Source organism: Phyllobates terribilis, unplaced genomic scaffold, assembly GCF_046119375.1.
Source record: "Phyllobates terribilis strain yellow unplaced genomic scaffold, ASM4611937v1 Scaffold_5__5_contigs__length_657084704, whole genome shotgun sequence".
Classification (NCBI taxonomy): Eukaryota; Metazoa; Chordata; class Amphibia; order Anura; family Dendrobatidae; genus Phyllobates; species Phyllobates terribilis.
Genome location: NW_027362765.1, coordinates 637,653,390 through 637,673,113, shown reverse-complemented (window position 1 = coordinate 637,673,113; position 19,724 = coordinate 637,653,390). Strand labels below are relative to the sequence as shown.

General features: G+C 39.5%; 1 protein-coding gene across 3 annotated transcripts in view; it reads left to right on the top strand.

The window, feature by feature from the left end:
- The window catches only part of LOC141273813 (uncharacterized), a 37,492-nt gene extending 24,154 nt beyond the window's left edge, over positions 1 to 13,338 (top strand). For 2 of the 3 annotated variants that reach the window (XM_073686187.1, XM_073686188.1), the window contains 3 exons: positions 1,611 to 1,696; positions 9,261 to 9,369; positions 11,986 to 13,338. In XM_073686187.1, the coding sequence (XP_073542288.1) occupies positions 1,611 to 1,696; positions 9,261 to 9,369; positions 11,986 to 12,764 (974 nt within the window). In that variant the 3' untranslated portion in view covers positions 12,765 to 13,338. The remainder of the gene's footprint in view (positions 1 to 1,610; positions 1,697 to 9,260; positions 9,370 to 11,985) is intronic. The other variant, XM_073686189.1, reaches the window with a different exon arrangement.
- The last annotated feature ends 6,386 nt before the right edge of the window (positions 13,339 to 19,724 follow it).

Below are 19,724 nucleotides of genomic sequence, written 5' to 3'. Positions count from 1 at the left end.
CCTAAAGAGTCCCCGGCCAATGGCCGGAGGACTGCCCTTATATAAGGCACTTCCTCCAAAATGGAGGTGCCTGTGCAAGGCTGTTTGTGTGCTAACACTCATCAACCCTCAGGTTCCAGTGCCCGCCTGCCCGTCTACCAGCTGTGCCCACCTGCTGTGCCTGTCACTGCAGGATCTGAGTCCCGTGGAAGTTGCCTGCTCTCACACAAGGTCAGTCCCAGAGTGGCACCTGGTTCACCTTCCTGGTCCCTCCTTGGTTCACAGAGTCGACTAAGCCGCCGTGTGGCCAGGGCTGGTCCGGGTAGGCACTTAGTTGCGCCCCTCTGGTCCCTCCTTGTATCACAACACAGAGGTTCCACTACCCGGATCCGTAACAGTCTCCACACAAGATCTCACCCCGTGGAGTAAAAATTATCTCAAGAACAGTGAGCAAAAATCCCAGAACCACACGGGGGACCTAGAGAATGACCTGCAGAGAGCTGGGACCAACGTTACACAAGCTACCGTCTGTAGCACACTATGCCACCAGGGACTCAGATCCTGCAGTGCCAGATATGTCCCCCTGCTTAAGCCATTACATGTCGGGGCCCGTCTGAAGTTTGCTAGAGCATTTGGATGATCCAGAAGAGTATTGGGAGAATGTTATATGGTCAGATGAAACCAAAGTAGAACTGTTTGATAGAAACACAACTCGGCGTGTTTGGAGGAGAAAGAATGCTGAGTTGCATCCAAAGAACACCATACCTACTGTGAAGCATGGGAGTGGCAACATCATGCTTTGGGGCTGTTTCTCTGCCAAGGGACCAGGATGACTGTTCCGTGTACATGAAAGAATGAATGGGGCAAAGTATCATGAGATTTTGAGTGAAAACCTCCTTCCATCAGCAAGGGCATTGAAGATGAAACGTGGCTGGGTCTTTCAGCATGACAATGATACTAAGCACACCGCCAGGGCAATGAAGAAGTTTCTTCGTAAGAAGTATTTCAAGGTCTTGGAGTGGCCTAGCCAGTCTCCAGATCTAAACCCTATAGAAAAGCTTTGGAGGGAGTTGATAGTCCGTGTTGCCCAGAGACAGCCCCAAAACATCACTGCTCTAGAGGAGATCGGCATGGAGGAATGGGCCAACATACCAGCAACAGCATGTGCCAACCTTGTGAAGACTTACAGTAAACATTTGACCTCTGTCATTGCCAAGAAGAGATCTATAACAAAGTATTCAGATGAAATTTGTAATTGACCAAATACTTATTTTCCATCAAAATTTGAAAAAAATTTCTTTCCAAATCAGACAATGTGATTTTCAGGATTTGTTTTCTCATTTTGTCGCTCATAGTTGAGGTCGACCTATGATGTCAATTACAAGCCTCATCTTTTTAAGTGGGAGAACTTGCACAATTGGTGGCTGACTTAATACTTTTTTTTGCCCACTGTATCTGTCTGTTTCAGTACTCCAAGTCATTGCAAGGGTGGAGAGTGACTGTCCTGTCCAGCATCACAGAGATAGTCCATTGATTTCAATGTTGAAATTGATACAGCCAGGCTTGCCTCCAAATTTAAGATGAGAACTGGGGCAATACATGTACTAAGGCAATGTGTATGTTTCCTATAGATGGTTCCAGTAAGCAAAATAGATCAAAGCGATGTTCAAGTCCTCTTAACTTCCAGGAATGTTCAGAGGAAAAGCAGATTAATCAGGTAAATTGAACAAATTTTTAACCAAATACCTGAAATGGCCTGTAGAGGAGACTTCTAGTTCTGCATTAGATTTGGTTTTATATAGGTTACCTATTAAAGGAGCTGTTCCCCTTTTAATTAAAATCTTCCTTGGCTGCAGTTCGCTATAAAAATAGCAAACTACGCTGTACTCACCTTCCCTGTGGCAACCCCTTAGTGACAAATGACAGGTATAGTATGTCATGGGCAAGTAGTCAGTTCCCGCATCATGATGTGTTATACTCGTCATGTATTTAACCCCTTTGCGACTAATGAGTGGGTGTCAGTTCCCACATAATGACGTGCTATGTCCGTCATGGGTAAGAACGGTCACTGTGTTTAAACACACAGTGACTGTTCCATGTCCACAGCTGTCACTGACAGCTGAGCAGCACAGGAAGAGGTGCGGGAACCCATTTGTCCCCGCACTCAGATCGCTGTGATCGGTCACCGAAGCTAACAGATACCAATAAAAACGTCAACTCGTCCCGCAAAAAACAAGCCCTTACTTGACTGTCTGCAGAAATATAGAAAAATTATAACTGTCAAAATATGGTCATGCAAAAACTTTATTTTGCAAAAAAGCGCGTCTTTTAGTGTGTGACAGCAGCCAAACATAAAAAAATATATATAAATCTGGTATCGCTGTAATTACTCCGACCCGAATAATAAAGTCATCTAATCACTTATACCACAAGAGGAACGGCGTAAAAAATTATTAAAACCAATTCTTGACTTGCTGTTGATTTGTTTGTAGATCGCAGTAAGGCTCAGCTCACATTTATCCTGCGCTCTGTGCTGAGCACTTTCACTAGGGTTTCCATGTAAATCTCTAAGGGGTAACATTTCTCCTTGCGGAGAGTGACATGTTAAGCATGTCACGGTGAGGAGACTTTTAAAGCCGCAAGGCTCTTCTGGGAAATCTGCAAATTGTCTCTTCAGAGGGGAAGAGGACCAGAACTCTAGTGCCACTCACAGGAAGTAGCAATCATAAAAGTCATTAGTGACCCTTTAACGAGCCTTATCACATGACTTAGGACATAAGCCAGAACCAGAAACTCAAGTCTCTGAAATACGTGATTCAGATGGAACCCCTGACTGTAGTTGGCCCATTATGAGGCAGATTGAGGCACTGTGGACGCCGTCTGGCCTAAGATCTGTCTGTGTCCGTCTTTTTTAGGCGTGCATAAAAGCACAGCCGGCCATAGTTTTGTGCACTTCTGAAAGCCTGACACCGCCGAACAGAAGCCAGAAAGGGTCCAGAGTAACTGCTGCCTCATTAGTGTAGGGATCTCTTGGGGGTTTCATCCGAATCACATTTTGTAGATTTAAATGAAAACCCTGATGCAAGTGCTCAGCGTAGAACACAGGATGTTATCCAAGATGTTCTCTACCCCAAAATGACACCTATAAAAGCTTCTACTTAACCCACAAAAAAAAAAAACCAAATACCCCACTCAAGTTCATCATCTCTTAAATTACATTACTGGTAGCACCAAGACTCTAGAAAAGTGGTGTGGCTCCCACCAAAAGAAATCCAGCGAAATCTGCTCTACCAAACCCTAATGCCCCACTCCTGAGCCCCACAGTGTGCCTAAACCGCAGTTAGTGTCCACATCTTTGGTATCACTGTAGCAAGGAGAGCCCGCTTAATATACAGGGTGCATGTCTCCAGAAGCACAAGCTGGGCACCATGCATGACAATGGCAAACTATTCTGCTATAATTTGTTCTCCAAGAGTCAAATAACTCTCCTTCCCTCCTGAGTCTCGCAGTGTGGCCAAACAGTGCTACTGTACAGCCACATATGAGATATTGCCTCGTTCACTAGAAATTGTGTAACAAATTATGTTGTCATTTTTACCTATTTCTCCTTGTGAAAATGTAAAATCTGTGGCTAAAACATTATAGTGGTAAAAATGTAATTTTTTTCATCACTTAATGGTATAAAATTCTGAAACACATGTGGTGTCAATATGATCACTGCCCCTATTTGATTTCATTAAGAGGTGTGGTTTATAAAATGGGGTCTCTTATGGGGGGGGGGGGGGGGTTCTGCTGTCCTGACACCCCAGAGGCTCTGCCAATGTGACATGGCACCTGCAAACCATTCCAGGCATATCTGCATACTGATATGGCCCTCCTTCCCTTCTGAGCTTTGCACTGTGCCTAAAAAGTAGTTTTTGACTACATTTGGGGCACTGCTATACTCAGGAGACATTGCTTAACACATTTTGGAGTCCATTTTAGCCTGTTACCTTTGTGAAAATGAAGAATTTAGGGCTAAAATAACATTTCTGGGGAAAAAACGTCATTTTTAAAATTCTGCAAAGCACCTGTGAGTTCAAGATGCTCAACACACCTCTAGGTGATTTCCTTGAGGGGTTTAGCTTCCAAAGTGGACTCACTTGTGGGGAGTTTCCACTGTTTAGGCACATCAGGGACTCTGCAAACGCGACATGGCATCCGCTATCTATTCCAGACAATTTTGCACTACAAAAGTCAAATCGCGCTCCTTCCCTTCCTTGCCCTGCCATGGGCCCAAACAGTAGTTTTCCATCATATATGGGGGTACCGGCGTACTCAGGAGAAATTGCACAACAAATTGTGTGGAGCATTTTCTCCCCTATTACTCTTGTAAGTATGAAAAATTTGGGGATATTTGCCAGAAAAATACTCCATGTTGTAAAATTCTGTGAAGCACCTGTGAGTCCAAAGTACTCACTACACCTCTAGATAAGTTCATTGAGAGGTCTATTTTGCAAAATGGGGTCATTTGCGGCGGTTTCCACTGTTTTTGTACATCAGTGGCTCCGCAAACGTGACATTGCTTCCGCTATTTGTTCTAGCCAATTTTGCGCTCCAGAAGTCAAATGGCAGTCCTTCTGTTCTGAGTCCTGCCATGTAGCCAAAAAGTAGTTTTCCACCACATATTGGGTATCTGCGTACTCAGGAGAAATTGCACAACACACTGTATGGTCCATTTTCTCTTGTTACCCTTGTGAAAATTAGAAATTTGGGGCTAAAATAACATTTTTTTTTGTGGGAAAAAAAAAAATCTCATCTTTTATTTTCACGGCTCAATGTTATAAAATTTTGTGAAGCACCTGGGGGCTCAAGGTGCTCACAACACATCTAAAGATAAATTCCTTGAAGGGTCTAGTTTCCAAAATGGGGTCACTTGTGGGTGGGTTCTGTAACACCATTGCCAGCTTACCTGCATGGTTTCCCTTCCCCCTCATACAGGGACACTGGCATACTCACTACTCCGGCCCCGCAGCATGGTCCCCTTCTACTGGCATGTCTCCTGCTTGTGCAGGCCGCACTTCCTGGTAGCTCGCCTAGTGTGTGAGCGGGTCTGCTTCCCCATTCTTAAGGGGGTAGCGCGCGCACATAGTAAAATTCCAAAAATGGTACTAATAAAGACCTCAGCTGATGCCTCAAATAAACAAGCCCTCACATGACTCAAAATATGGTGAGAAAAAAAAAAAAAAAATGTACTTTTTTTCCCTACACGAAAAAAAAAAATTTTAGTGTGTGATAGTAGCAAAACCTAAAATAAACCGGATATAAATTTGGTATTGCTGTAATCGTAGTGACCTTAGAAATAATGGCTTCTTTACACTTATACCACACGGTGCATGGCGTAAAGAGAATATAAAACTATTTCTTGAACTGATATTGATTTGTTCATTTTGTCTTGCAAAGATCGCAATAAGTCTCTGCTCACATTTATCCTGAGTGCTTACACCAGGGTTTCCATCTAGATCTCAAAAAATTGTGATTCTGACAAAGCCTCCAACAGAAGATTCACTCTAATGAGGCAGATGGGAGTCGAGTTGGCCAATTATCAGAGAGCGTCCGTCTTTTTAGGCGTACCATAAAGCACGTTCGACCACACTTTTGTGCACCACTGAAATGACAGACACCACCGAAGATAAACCAGAGTCTGGAGTAACTCTGCTGCCATATTATAGTGAATGGATCCATCAGGGGTTCCATCTGAATCATGTATTTTGTAGATTTAAATGGAAACCCTAATGTAAGTGCTCAGCGTACAAGATAAATGTGAAGTGATCCAAAATGTTTTTACCCCAAAAATGCTGCCGATAAAGCTTCAACTCAACCCACAAAAAACAAATCCCCACGTTACAGGTAGCACAAAGGCTCTCAAAAAGCGACGTGGCTCCCCGGCCTTCCCACTACAATGTACTGGGCACTACATTGGAATATTTGCTTTTTTACTCTGCAATATCCATTGCTGCTTGTTTCTTGAAAACACCGATGTTAAAATCATCACTATACTCAGATGAATTTCCAGAGGGGTGTAATTTCTGAAATGGAGTCACTTAAGGGAGGTTGCTGCTGTTTTGGCACTTTGGGGTTTTGCATATGAAGTCTGTAAACTATTCTAGGAAAATCTGCACTCCAAACTTCAAATAGCGTTCCTTCCCTCCCGAGTCTCACCGTGTGGCTAAGCAGTACTGTACAGCCACATATGGAGTATTGCCTTGTTCAACAGAAATTGTGTAACAAATTATGCAGCCTTTTTTACCTATCTTCACTTGTTAAAATGTAAAATCTTAGGCTAAAACATTTCAGTGGTAAATATGTAATTACTTTTTCTTCACCGCCCAACAGCATAACATTTTGTGAAACACGTGGTGTCAATATGCTTACTGCATCGCTATGATTTCATTAAGAGTTGTGGTTTGTAAAATGGGGTCGCTCCTGCTGTCCAGGCACCTCAGAGGCTCTGCCAATGTGACATTGCTCCCTCAAGCCATGCCAGCTAAATCTACACTCCGATATGGCACTCCTTCCCTTCTGAGCTGTGCACTGTGCCTGAAAACTAGTTTCTTATCACATATGGGGTATTGCTGTACTCAGGAGAAATTGCACAACAAATTTAGTGGTTAATTTTCTCCTATTATCCCTTTTGAAAGTTAAAAACTTGGGGCTAAAATGTTTTAGTGGAAAAATATATATTTTTTCATTTTCACAGTCCAATGTTATACAATTCTGTTAAGTATCTGTGAGTTTAAAATGCTCATTACACCCCTAGATGAATTCTTTGAGAGGTGCAGTTTCCAAAATGAGGTAACTTGTGGGGGTTTCTGCTGTGTTGGCATCTCAGGGGCTCTGCCAATGTGACATGGCATCCACAATTATAACAAAAATTGTGCTCCAGAAGTCAAACGGTGTGCCCCCCCCCCACAACCCAAGCCCTGCTGAGGGCACAAACACGAGTTTACGACTACTTATAAGGTATCCCCGTACTCAGGAGAAATTGTACAATATAGTTTATTCTCGTTTTCCCTGTGAAAAAAAATTTGGACCTTCAGCAAAATTTTTGTTGAAGAAAACATAATACTTCCTTTTCACGGCTCAATATTATAAAATTCTGTGAAGCACAGATAGGTTGAAGATGCTCACCCCAACGCTAGATAAGTTCCTTGAGGGGCGTAGTTCCCAAAATGGGGTCATTTTTGTGGGGTTTCTGTTTTGGCACCTTGTCAGCTCTCCAAATGCATAATGGCGTCCAATCTATTCCAGACAGTTTTGCACTCCAAAGATCAAATAGCGCTCCTTCCCTTCAGAGCCCTGTCATGCACCCAAACCTTAGTTTCTCCTCACCAGTGGGCATCAGTGGACGCAAAAGAAATTGCACAACAAATTATAGGGTCAATTTTCTCCTGCTACCCTTGTCAAGATGAGAAATTTGGGGCTAGAGCAACATTTTGATTAAAAAAAACCCACAACATTTAATTTCCATGGCTCCATGGTTTAAAAATCTTAAGATCTTTTATTTTAAAATGCTCATTACACACCTAGATCAATTCCTCTAGGTGCACAGTTTCCAAAATGTGGTCAATTGTGGGGTTTTCGGCTCTTTTGCCACTTTAGGGGGTCTCTAAATGCAACATGGCATCCACAATCTGTCCCAGCAAAAATTGCACTTTAAAAATCAAATGGTTCTACTTCCCTTCTGGGCCCTGCCATGTGCCCAAACAGTAGTTTTCAACCACATGTGAGGTGTGTACTCAGGAGAAAATGAACCCACCGATCTATTGTGCAATCCCTCTTGTTACCCTTGTGAAAATGTGAATCTTGGGGCTAAAGCAACATTTTCATGGAAAAAAGTCATTTAATTTTCATGACACAAGATAAAAAAAATTCTGCGAAGCACCTATATGTTCAAGATGGTCATCACAACCTTCTATGAATTCCTTGAGGAATGTGGTTTCCAAATTGGGGTCACATTTGGGAGGTTTCTGCTGTTTTGGCGCCTCAGGTGCTCTGCAATTGGCAGCTAAATTTACGCTCCAAAAATCACACAGCACTACTTCCCTTCTGAGCCTTGCCGTGTGCCCTATCAGTAGTTTTTGACCACACATAGGGTATCGGTATACTCAGGAGAAATTGCACATCAAACTGTCCCAGCAAACTTTCACCTTATTACCCCTGTAAATATGAAAAACATTTTAGTTAAAAAAAATTATTAATTCTCCATGTCTTTTTTCTGGGTTGAATGCATTCCTGTGACGTACCTAAACGGTTAACAAACTTTGAGTGCAGTTTTGAATACTTTTAGGTGTGCAGATTTTAAAATGTGGTCTTGTCTGCCAGTTTACTGACATCTAGGCCCCTCAAAGTCATTTCAAAAGTGAAATGGTCCCTAAAAATATTGGTTTTGTAAATTTCATTGAAAACAAAACAAAAAAACCATCAGCAATTTTTCGTTAAATTAGTAGAAGGGTTAAAAGTTTATTTCAAGATTGCTGCTGATGTAAAGTAGACATGTGGTAAATGCTATTTATTAACTATTTTGTGTAGTAGGACTAGCTGTTTTAAGAGCTTAAAAATTAAAAGAGTGAAAATTGCAAGTTTTTTTTTAAATTTGTCAGACATTCGATATTTTCAGAAATAAACACGAATCACATCGACCTAAATTTACTACTAACATGAAAAAACATTCTCAGAATCACTGGGATATGTTGAAGTGTTCCAAAGTTATTACCTCAAAGTGACAGTGGGCAGATTTGAAAAATGAGGCGCAGTCATTAGCGTACCAAGTACAAGGTGGTCCTTAACGGGGGATTTTCTGCTGCTGCTCCTGTTGTCTGAATTGGCTGTGGCACTGACATCACATGGACATCATTGAGCTCAGTGGCTCTGCCAGTGTAGACGGAATACACCATTCCAGGCCGCTGAGCTTACTGATTGGCTGCTTCACTGTTGACTTCACGTCAGCGCCGTTACCAAAATGCCAGTCACCAGGAACAGCGTTGGAGACTCACTATGGACCTGGGGAAGGCGAGTACTGTGGGGCGATTTTAATAGCAAATTGCAGCCATGGTAAAAATTTAATTGAAAATGAGCAACACCTTTAATCAGGAAGGAACATGCTGCTTCTGAGACGCAGTAACAGTCAAAAATAAATAAATATTCTGTAATTTGAAAGTTAATGGGAGCCGCTTATCTTGCTCCATTGAACATCTGTTTTCCACTAAATTTTACATTATATGTTTTAACTGTTAAAATAGGGTAAAGATCTGACTACTATTAAAGATGAAATTATTGAAGGAGAAGAGGAAACATATGTTCCTGGTGATCAGCAATGCAAGGAGGAGGAAAGTCTTACAGACAGACTAGGTGAGTAATACCCCGAAAGCTTCAGAGTAAACCTAACGAATATAGATATAGAATATAGATATAGAATATAGATATAGAATATAGATATAGAATATAGATATAGAATATAGATATAGAATATAGATATAGAATATAGATATAGAATATAGATATAGAATATAGATATAGAATATAGATATAGAATATAGATATAGAATATAGATATAGAATATAGATATAGAATATAGATATAGAATATAGATATAGAATATAGATATAGAATATAGATATAGAATATAGATATAGAATATAGATATAGAATATAGATATAGAATATAGATATAGAATATAGATATAGAATATAGATATAGAATATAGATATAGAATATAGATATAGAATATAGATATAGAATATAGATATAGAATATAGATATAGAATATAGATATAGAATATAGATATAGAATATAGATATAGAATATAGATATAGAATATAGATATAGAATATAGATATAGAATATAGATATAGAATATAGAATCCTTCTGGAGGTGGTGCCAGAAATCGAGAATACCTTACTGCAAGCCCTTGCCTGTCAGAACATGCATCTTACAAGGTGTCAGCCTATTATACTTGTGCTCTCCTTTTCGCATTACAATACTAGTAGAGCATGGTGACATCTTCACAGCTATTCAGAGAATAGTAGGTCTATGAAGATGGGGTGCTTTGTATAGGAGCCAACCAAAGATTGACAAGTTATTACACCAAAATGGTGAAGACAAGACAGGCACTTAAACCGATCTCTACTGCCACAACTATACAGCAGACCACAGTGACATGCATGGTACATAACACCTTAAAGCCAGCAAATGGTGTTAAGAATGCAAGCATAACTTACAGATACAATGGGCTTAAAATTTATGTTATAAATATCTATCCTGACACCCTAACCACTTTTGTTATTAGCTTTATTACACAATACTCAATTTTTCCTATCAGGCTAATCCCTAAATGTGTTTGTTTTACAGTACTTCATGGGAAGTTTCATTTGAGAGGAGTCTCAAATGTGAGTGACAGGAGGCTCGGGCTGCACTCATTCCACTCAGTGTCCAACAGGACATCACAGGGGGCAGCGCTGCAGTTACTCACTAGTTTCTTGCATCGCTGCCCCCTCTGATGACGTCCTGGATCATGGGAGATGGGCACTGTGGAAGATGTGAGTGCAGCATCGGCACTCTAATTCTATCTTTGCCGCCGTAGCATCTGTGAAAGCAGATTACCAGGTGGTGGAGATTGAAGCAGTGAGTTACACCAGAGCCGCCCACAGCTTCTAGCACTGCCCTCAAATGAATCCTCATCAAGGCGATGCTGTGGGGCAGTGACATAACTCCGAGTTGCACCTAAATTTTGCGGCTGTTGAAAGCTTTTATGCCAGAATTCTGGAAAGAAGCTTTGATGAATCAGGCCCATAATGTTATAAAAATCTGTGATACTCAGTAGGGTAAACATTCTCTGTTCACTCTTTAATTCCTTGAGGAGTGCAATTTCCAAGATGGGGTTTTCTGCCGTTCTAGCACTTCATGAGCTCTGCAAATGTAACATGGCATTTACATTCTTTTACAGACAAATTTGTTTTGCAAAAGACAAATATCACTCTTTTCTTGCCCTGCTGTCTGCCAAATCGGTGGTTTTCAATGACATATGGAGTATTGCCAGATTTGGGAGAAATTTTAATACAAATTATGGGATCTATTTTCTCCTATGAAATGAAAAATTTGAGTCTTTTATTCCACTTTCTGCTACTTCCTGTAAAGCGCTTAAAGGGTAACAAATTTCCTGAATGTGGTTTTGAATACATTGAGGGGTTCTGTTTTTAAAGTGGGGTCTTGTTTGAGGTTTTTTTAACATATAATCCCCTCAAATTTCAAAAGTTTAGTAGTCCCTAAAAATTAAGTTTTGTAATTTTTGAAACAAATGCTGCTAAAGTTTTAAGCCTTCTAAAATTTTACCAACATAAAAGGATGTTTGAAAGATAGATGTTGCTGATGTAAAGTAGACATATGGAAAATGTTATATATTAATTATGTGTTATGACTAATTGGTTTAAGGGCATAAAAATTCACAGTTTAAAAGTTGCTCGTTTTTCAAAAATGTATGCAAAATGTTGATATATTCATAAGTAAACGCAAAACATCAAGGTAAATTTACCACTAACAAAGTAAAATGTGTCAAAAAAAAAAAAAAAAAGTCTCCGAATCACCGATATCAAAAGAAGCAATCAAGAGTTTAAGTGATCTGTCAGATTTGTAAATTCTGGCCTGGTCAGGATCACCAAAACTAGCTGCAGTTTGAAGGGGTTAAAATAGAAAATCCTTAAAATGTCTTTTTGAGGTATTCTATTGTAACAGTCTTTTCTCACTGATGGTTATAACCACTGTCATCCTATTCATACCTACAGTACTATTATACCATATGCTTTAGATTACAGATTACAGTACACATTACTAAACCAACAATGAGTAAAAAATTATTTTCAGGTAATTGTCCCACATGTCCATTTTAATAAATGTCTACAAGTAAATGCAAGAATGTTATTAACCATACTTTTTGTTGTGTTTTGGAAAATAATTTCTTTTTCCAGTAGATGACTGCAAGAAAGACTCAGATGGACATCCTCTTACATCTCCAGATCGTGCAGCAATGTTTAATGATATCCAAGATAATTCCGCGATTAGATCAAAGCAACTCCCCGTCCGTCCCAGCAGAGATCTGGCATCGGATTCCGAGCAACCTTCTGGTGCCGATTCACAGACTGCTAAGCAACTATCAAGTCATAAAGAGGATCAAAGATGTGAGGGAAATATTGACAACAAGGAGACAGAAGACAGCCATACAGAAGACAGACTGTTCACATGTTCAGAATGTGGGAAATGTTTTAAGCAGAAATCCCGCTTAGTTCAACATCAGAAAATCCACACAGGAGAGAAGCCATATTCATGCCTGGAATGTAGTAAATGTTTTAAACAGAAATCTTATCTAGCTCAACATCAGAGAATCCACACAGGGGAGAATCTGTTTTCATGTGATGAATGTGGGAAACGTTTTACCCAGAGATTGGGTCTAGTTGAACATCAGAGAATTCACACAGGGGAGAAGCCATTTTCCTGTTTGGAATGTGGGAAAACTTTTACAACTAAATCAAATCTTCTTAAGCATCAGAGAAACCATCAAAGAGAGAAGCCTTTCTCATGTGAGAAGTGCGGCATATGTTTTACATTCAAATCAGAGCTTGTTAAACATCAAAAGATTCATGGTGAGGAAAAGCCCTTTTCATGTTCAGAATGTGATAAATCTTTTACCCAGAAACAACATCTTGTTGATCACCAAAAACATTACAAAGGGCACAGGCCATTACAGTAATTCAGTAAGGACAGCGTGGGTACATGAGATACAGCAGGCATTGTCAAGCCTGAACATTCTTGCAGTATCAAAACTTTGGGACTTTAAGCTTTTGCAGACCGAGGGGTGGTGCTGCATGTAAATAGGAGTTTGCTCTGGTACCTCCTTTCTGAATTCAACACATTAAAGGGAATCTGTCACCAGGTTTTGCTGAGAGCAGCATAATGTAGACACAGAGACCCTTATTCCAATGACGTGTCATTTACTGGGATGCTTGCTGTAGTTTTGATAATCTCTTGCTGATAAAATCATTGTTTTATCAGTAGAGGACTAGTAAACCTGCTGCCAGGTAGTTCTCAATATTCATGAGCTTTGTATAACCCCACCACTGATTGCTTTCTGTGTGCACTGAGCATGTGCAGAAAGCTAACAATCAGTGAACTGATTGGCAGCAGATAAAACAGGAATTTTGTCAAACTGCAGCAAGCAGACCAGTAAATGACACATTGCTGCAATCAGGGACTCTGTCCCTAAATCAGGCTGCCTTCAGATAACATTCTTAAAATACAACATAAAATACAAAAGTGGGATGTAAACTAGAACAGAAAATAACTACACAAGCCAGTTATCACATGATATATCCACCATCTAGAGCAAGTGCTCAAAATCACTGAACCATAATTATTGCTGATTAAATATATTGAGTTAAGAATTGAGAAATGTATCAAAATCAAATCACATAAAGTGCCATTAGCTATAGTGCAAATCAGCTACCATTTAAATAAAGTGCAAAGAAAAGCAGCATCACCTTGAGGCCACAAATAACTGCAAGTGCAGAAAATAAAACAATGCATATGGGCAAACAAGCTACAATTATAAGGTGCAATTGATGGTGCAAGTAATGCAAGCACCTTCCCAAGGTGCATAATATATATATATATATATATCAAATCACATAATGCTAGCACCTCCATAGGGTCATGGAATAAGGTAACAAACAATAACAGTGATCCAAAAATGGTGGAAAGAATAATAAAGTTAATCATTAATAATAAATCAATATATGACCTGGCTGATGAAAAGACCCCCACCACGCACATTTCACAGCTTACTTCTTCTTGGGGGGATGAGTATAGAAAGCAGGCATCGCATCCATCCTATATATATATACATACCATACCAGGAAACACTCCATTCAATCAATAGGAGGCATGCCCCATGTGACCGGAAGTTGCATCACAAACAAAGTGCGTTCCAAGCCTCAATGTGAGGGCTGGAGCACAGGTGCACAGCACACCCTAGTGCAGCATGCAGCGTCAGTGTATGGTGCGCTCCAAGCCTCACTGTGGGATTCCTATTTAGCATCTCAGGTATCCAGATCTCCCAGCACCAATGGTGAGCATCCTGGGTCAAGCATCCACACACCTGTCCGACGTCAGGACGGAGGTGCGGTCTGCATAAGACTAGTGGAGCATCTCCATGGTAACATACGAAGCAGGACAATAGAGATATACTATAGAAGAGTGCTTAAAAAAGTACTGATCCCAAATGATGGAAATATTTGATATAATGTGTGATCATCCATAAGGAAAATGAACTAAAAAATAAATATAAATGAGAATAGATAAATAAATATGAATAAATTATAAATAAATAAAAAAGTATACTATAAAAATAAATAATATCCAAAAAACATGTGAAAATGTATAGAATGGGTGAAAATTAATAAAAGGGGTGGGGCAATGATCATTATATAATGATATATGACGAAAAAAAATTTAAGTGAACAATCAAGATTATATGAAGAGATATAAATAAGTGAAAAAAATATATAAAATTTGACAAGTATTTAGATAAGGATTGCAAAACAAGTGATGGACCATAAAGTTCTAAATAGCGGAATTTTTTTTTTTATAAAAAATAAAATATTAAATAAATAAATAATAGTCATATATATATATATATATATATACATACACACACATATATACACATATACATACACACATATAAATAAAATAAAACATAAATAAAATCTAATAAATAATAAATGCAAATAATAAAGAATAAGAGAAATCGTTCATTACTCCAGATATAAAGGAGTCATATGGATAGATTCACCATAGGTAGTACCAATACAAATGATACACCATCCCATAGAATATAAAATATATAAATAAATATAAACATCAATAATCCATAATGTGAAGGCTATAATATATAGAGTGTCCATGATTATATGAATATGCATATCTCCATAATGTCCATAATTAGAGAAGTATGTCCAAGATAATCCAGGGTAATTTGTCATATATCATTATATAATGATCATTGCCCCACCCCTTTTATTAATTTTCACCCATTCTATACATTTTCACATGTTTTTTGGATATTATTTATTTTTATAGTATACTTTTTTATTTATTTATAATTTATTCATATTTATTTATCTATTCTCATTTATATTTATTTTTTAGTTCATTTTCCTTATGGATGATCACACATTATATCAAATATTTCCATCATTTGGGATCAGTACTTTTCTAAGCACTCTTCTATAGTATATCTCTATTGTCCTGCTTCGTATGTTACCATGGAGATGCTCCACTAGTCTTATGCAGACCGCACCTCCGTCCTGACGTCGGACAGGTGTGTGGATGCTTGACCCAGGATGCTCACCATTGGTGCTGGGAGATCTGGATACCTGAGATGCTAAATAGGAATCCCACAGTGAGGCTTGGAGCGCACCATACACTGACGCTGCATGCTGCACTAGGGTGTGCTGTGCACCTGTGCTCCAGCCCTCACATTGAGGCTTGGAACGCACTTTGTTTGTGACGCAACTTCCGGTCACATGGGGCATGCCTCCTATTGATTGAATGGAGTGTTTCCTGGTATGGTATGTATATATATATAGGATGGATGCAATGCCTGCTTTCTATACTCATCCCCCCAAGAAGGAGCAAGCTGTGAAATGTGCGTGGTGGGGTCTTTTCATCTGCCAGGTCATATAATGATTTATTATTAATGATTAACTTTATTTTTCATTCCACCATTTTTTGATCACTGTTATTGTTTCTAGGGTTGAGCGAGTATGTTCTGTCTGAGTATGCTCGGGTGAGCTCCGAGTATTTACAGCTGCTCAGTGATATGGTTGAATCGCTCCCGTGTGTATGATTTGCGACTGTTTGGCAGCTTTAATACATGTGAGGAATGTGTAAGAAATAGACATTCCTCTTATGTAATAAAGCTGTCAAACAGTTGCAAATCATTCACACGGGAGCGATTTAACCTGATCACCGAGCAGCTGTAACTACTCGGAACTCGCCCGAGCATACTTGCCGAAAGGGTTAATAGAACATACTCGCTCAACACTATAACCTTATTCCATGACCCTATGGAGGTGCTAGCATTATGTGATTTCATTGATTGCACTAATAAGAATATATCTATGTATATGGTGCACACTGGCTCATATGCACTGTGTATAATGTATACTTTGCACTTGCAATATCTGTGGCCTTGAGAAGGTGCTTGCATTACTTGCACCATCAATTGCACCTTATAATTGTAGCTTTTTGTTGCCCATATGCATTTTGTGTTATTTTCTGCTCTTGCAGTTATTTGTGGCTTCACAGTGATGCTTATTTTCTTTGCGCTATTAATTTGCACTTTATTTAAATGGTAGCTGATTTGCACTATAGCTAATGACACTTTGTGATTTGATTTTGATACATTTCTCAATTCTTATAATTTGCTATATTTAATCAGCATTATTATGGTAAAGTGATTTATGTGATTTTGAGCACTTGCTCTATATGGTGGATACATCATGTTATAACTGGCCTGTGTAGTTCTATTCTGTTCTAGTTTACATCCCACTTTTTATGTATTCTGTTGTATTTTAAGTGTCAATATTAACTTCATGGTTTATTATAGTGGTGCTAATCTTCCAAGTCCTTTATAGGTTTATAATGCTTTATATGGAAGTGCTCTTGAAATTTTTGGGGATTATTTATGCTTTCAGATAACTTAGCAAAAACCTGCTGTCTGACTCCTTTCAACTAAATCCAGTGAAGGATAATTACCGGCAGGTGCAGAAGTTCCCTGTATGATTAGCATAGTAAACTATCTGATAACACCAGATTCAGCTATCTATTGGCTGATATCAGCTAATCTGCATACCTCATTACCATTGCCCTTAAACAAGTCTCCATACATCTTCTATGAGAGTCAGAACCAACACCTCCCCCACACCCTGGAACAATAGAAACTATTTTTACTGTAAAACTTGTAACACTGATTTGCATCTCAAATCCAAAAATCTCCTGAGAAATCTGAGCCCAAATAAGTACTCTACAGTGTGGTAAACTCCCAAGATTGCTTAATCTAAACACAAATCTTATGATTTCTTATGCTTTATATTCTCCATTGTGTTTCATTGTGAATTACCAGATGCTGACAGTAGCTCAGCAAGCAACTTGTTTGCTCTGTCCACATTGAAGTTAGCCTTTGAAAAGGTATCAAATATAATTAAACTAACGGATAAAAATAGAAGCCAAAGTTACAGTTGTGATAATGAAGCCTTTTTTTGAAAAGGGATATGTTGTAGGCATTATTTCAGTTTCTCATTATGGGCCTGATCCAATAAAGTTGCGTTTTATTTTTTACATGTGCATTTGTGTCTTGATTCATCTTAAAGGAGTTGTCCACTACTTTCACATTGATGCCCTATCCGCAGGGCCGGGGTCCCGTACCCAGCACCCCCGCTGATCAGCTATCAGTGCCAGAGGCGGCAGCCGCTGGCCGGAAGCGCTTACCTGTGGTGCTTGGCCGTCCATCTGTAGTGGCCGTCACGGGGTACTGCACATTCGCCACTCATTGAATTGAATAGGAGGCGGATGTGCAGTAACAAGTGCTGGCCACTACAACTTGACAGCGAAGCACCACAGGTAACAACTTAAGGCTGTCGGATGACTACACCGATAGCAGCTGATCGGCGGGGGTGCTGGGTGCGGGACCCCGGCCGATTAGACTTTGATGCCCTATCCTACAGAGAGGGCATCAGTGTGAAAGTAGTTGACAACTCCTTTAACCAATCTTGTCTGGATTTATCTCTATTACTTATCTCCTATCAGTGTATGCTGGCAGTGTAAGAAGACTTGATTAAAAAAAATGCTTGTAGTGAAAAATAAGACTCTAGCATTATATTTCAACCAAATAAAGTTCTTGTAATTGTAGCTTTAAATAGTAAATGTCATTTTTGTTATTTCCAATCACAGTAGTCCTTCAGAAGTGCTTATCTCAGCAGTGGTCTGGGACCTGAGACTCCCAATAATTACTCAAAACACTATATATGTGCTTTCTATTGAGCCTGTATTCAGCTCTGCTCCAAGGACCCAGAGCCCCTCTCATTTAAAGCTCTTCTGAAGGATCTCTGTGATTTGAAATAATACAAAAAATGACATTTTATTTTGAAACAGAAAAAAAACCACAGAGGCTCTCTGTGTGAATCAGCTTGGAGATGCAGAATCCCCAGCGAGATGCAATTGCTCACCTGGGATAGTTGTGCTAACTACACCCAACAATGGATGAAAACACCCAAGACTGCTGCACCGACCCCCCCTGTCCCAAGGCAAGGAACCAGAGGATAATCCAGGCCGGAGTGTTATTGTTGCCTTTTTTCTATTCATATAGGTTCCAAAGACTGACAAATAGAATCATTTTGGATTTTTAAACTGTCCACATTATGCCCTGATGATTGTATAGAAAATATGCGACAATAACACTATATATTCCTAACAATTGATGTGCAATATTTTTAAATATGTAATAACTTTTGTGCTGGGGTTAAAATTGTTTTATGTATTTGCCTAGGCTGTTTTTCTACAAATAGAGCATGTATAATAGTGCAGTGTTTCTGTCAGGAACAGGTTAAGTAAAAAATCCACCACAACAGGTATGAGCTTGATATAAAAACTGTGACAGACAAGAAGCCAAACTATACATGATGAAGGGGACGGATCGTCCCAGAAACACTGAGTTTTGTTACCATTAGAAAATAATTATAAAATCTTAGTTACCATCTGGACCGTCATCCTCTCTGGCAGCACCGGGATAAAGTGCACTTCTTCCTCCTTCCTGAATATCTTATTTTTAACACTGTTGTAGCTTGGAAAGCATTCAGGAAGCAATGTAACCTTAATCCCCATGAAAAGATTCTAACCCCTTGCACAGGGAATCCTGACTTTTTTTTTTTTAGGGGTGCAAGCCTCCTTTAATTTTTCATGAGCTAGCACAAAGCGTGTGTAGCGTGGTGCTGGGCTTTCTGCAGCGCCGATGTTTATCAACGGCCGGCAGTCTCGCAGAACCAGGACCCCCAGGGGCCTGCAAGCACTGCGATTCCGGTGCAGAGCAATTACTCTGAGCGAAGACATCACCGGGACCTGATTGGATCATGTCCCAATGATGTTAACCCCTTTGTAATCTTCTACATGCGGCGATCAATAGTGATTGCGGCATTTAGAATATTATGAGAGGGAGAGGGCTCCAACTCTTTCCTCTGCGGCGCCCCCTTGACATGATCACAAGGGAGCTGAGGGTTGTCATGGCAGCCAGAGGTCACATGATGACCTCCGGGTTTGCCAACTACGGTGGCCTATTAGACTAACGTGGTGGCTGAGTTTAACAGGTGATCTGCCAGTGTAAAACTGACCATGCTCATGCATTGCAATACATGTGAATTGCAATGCATGAGACCAGTCGGACATATAAAAGTTGAAGTCTAAGTAAAAAAGTAAAAAGGGAAAAAAAAAATAAACCATTAAATGCGTATATTTTTGTAAATAAACCAAAACAGTACACATTTGGTATCGCTGCATCTGAACCCGATCTATAAAACTGTAACACTAGTTAATCTCTTCAGTGAACACGTTTAAAAAAAAAAAATAATAATAAAAATGTGACAAACTATGCTTTTTC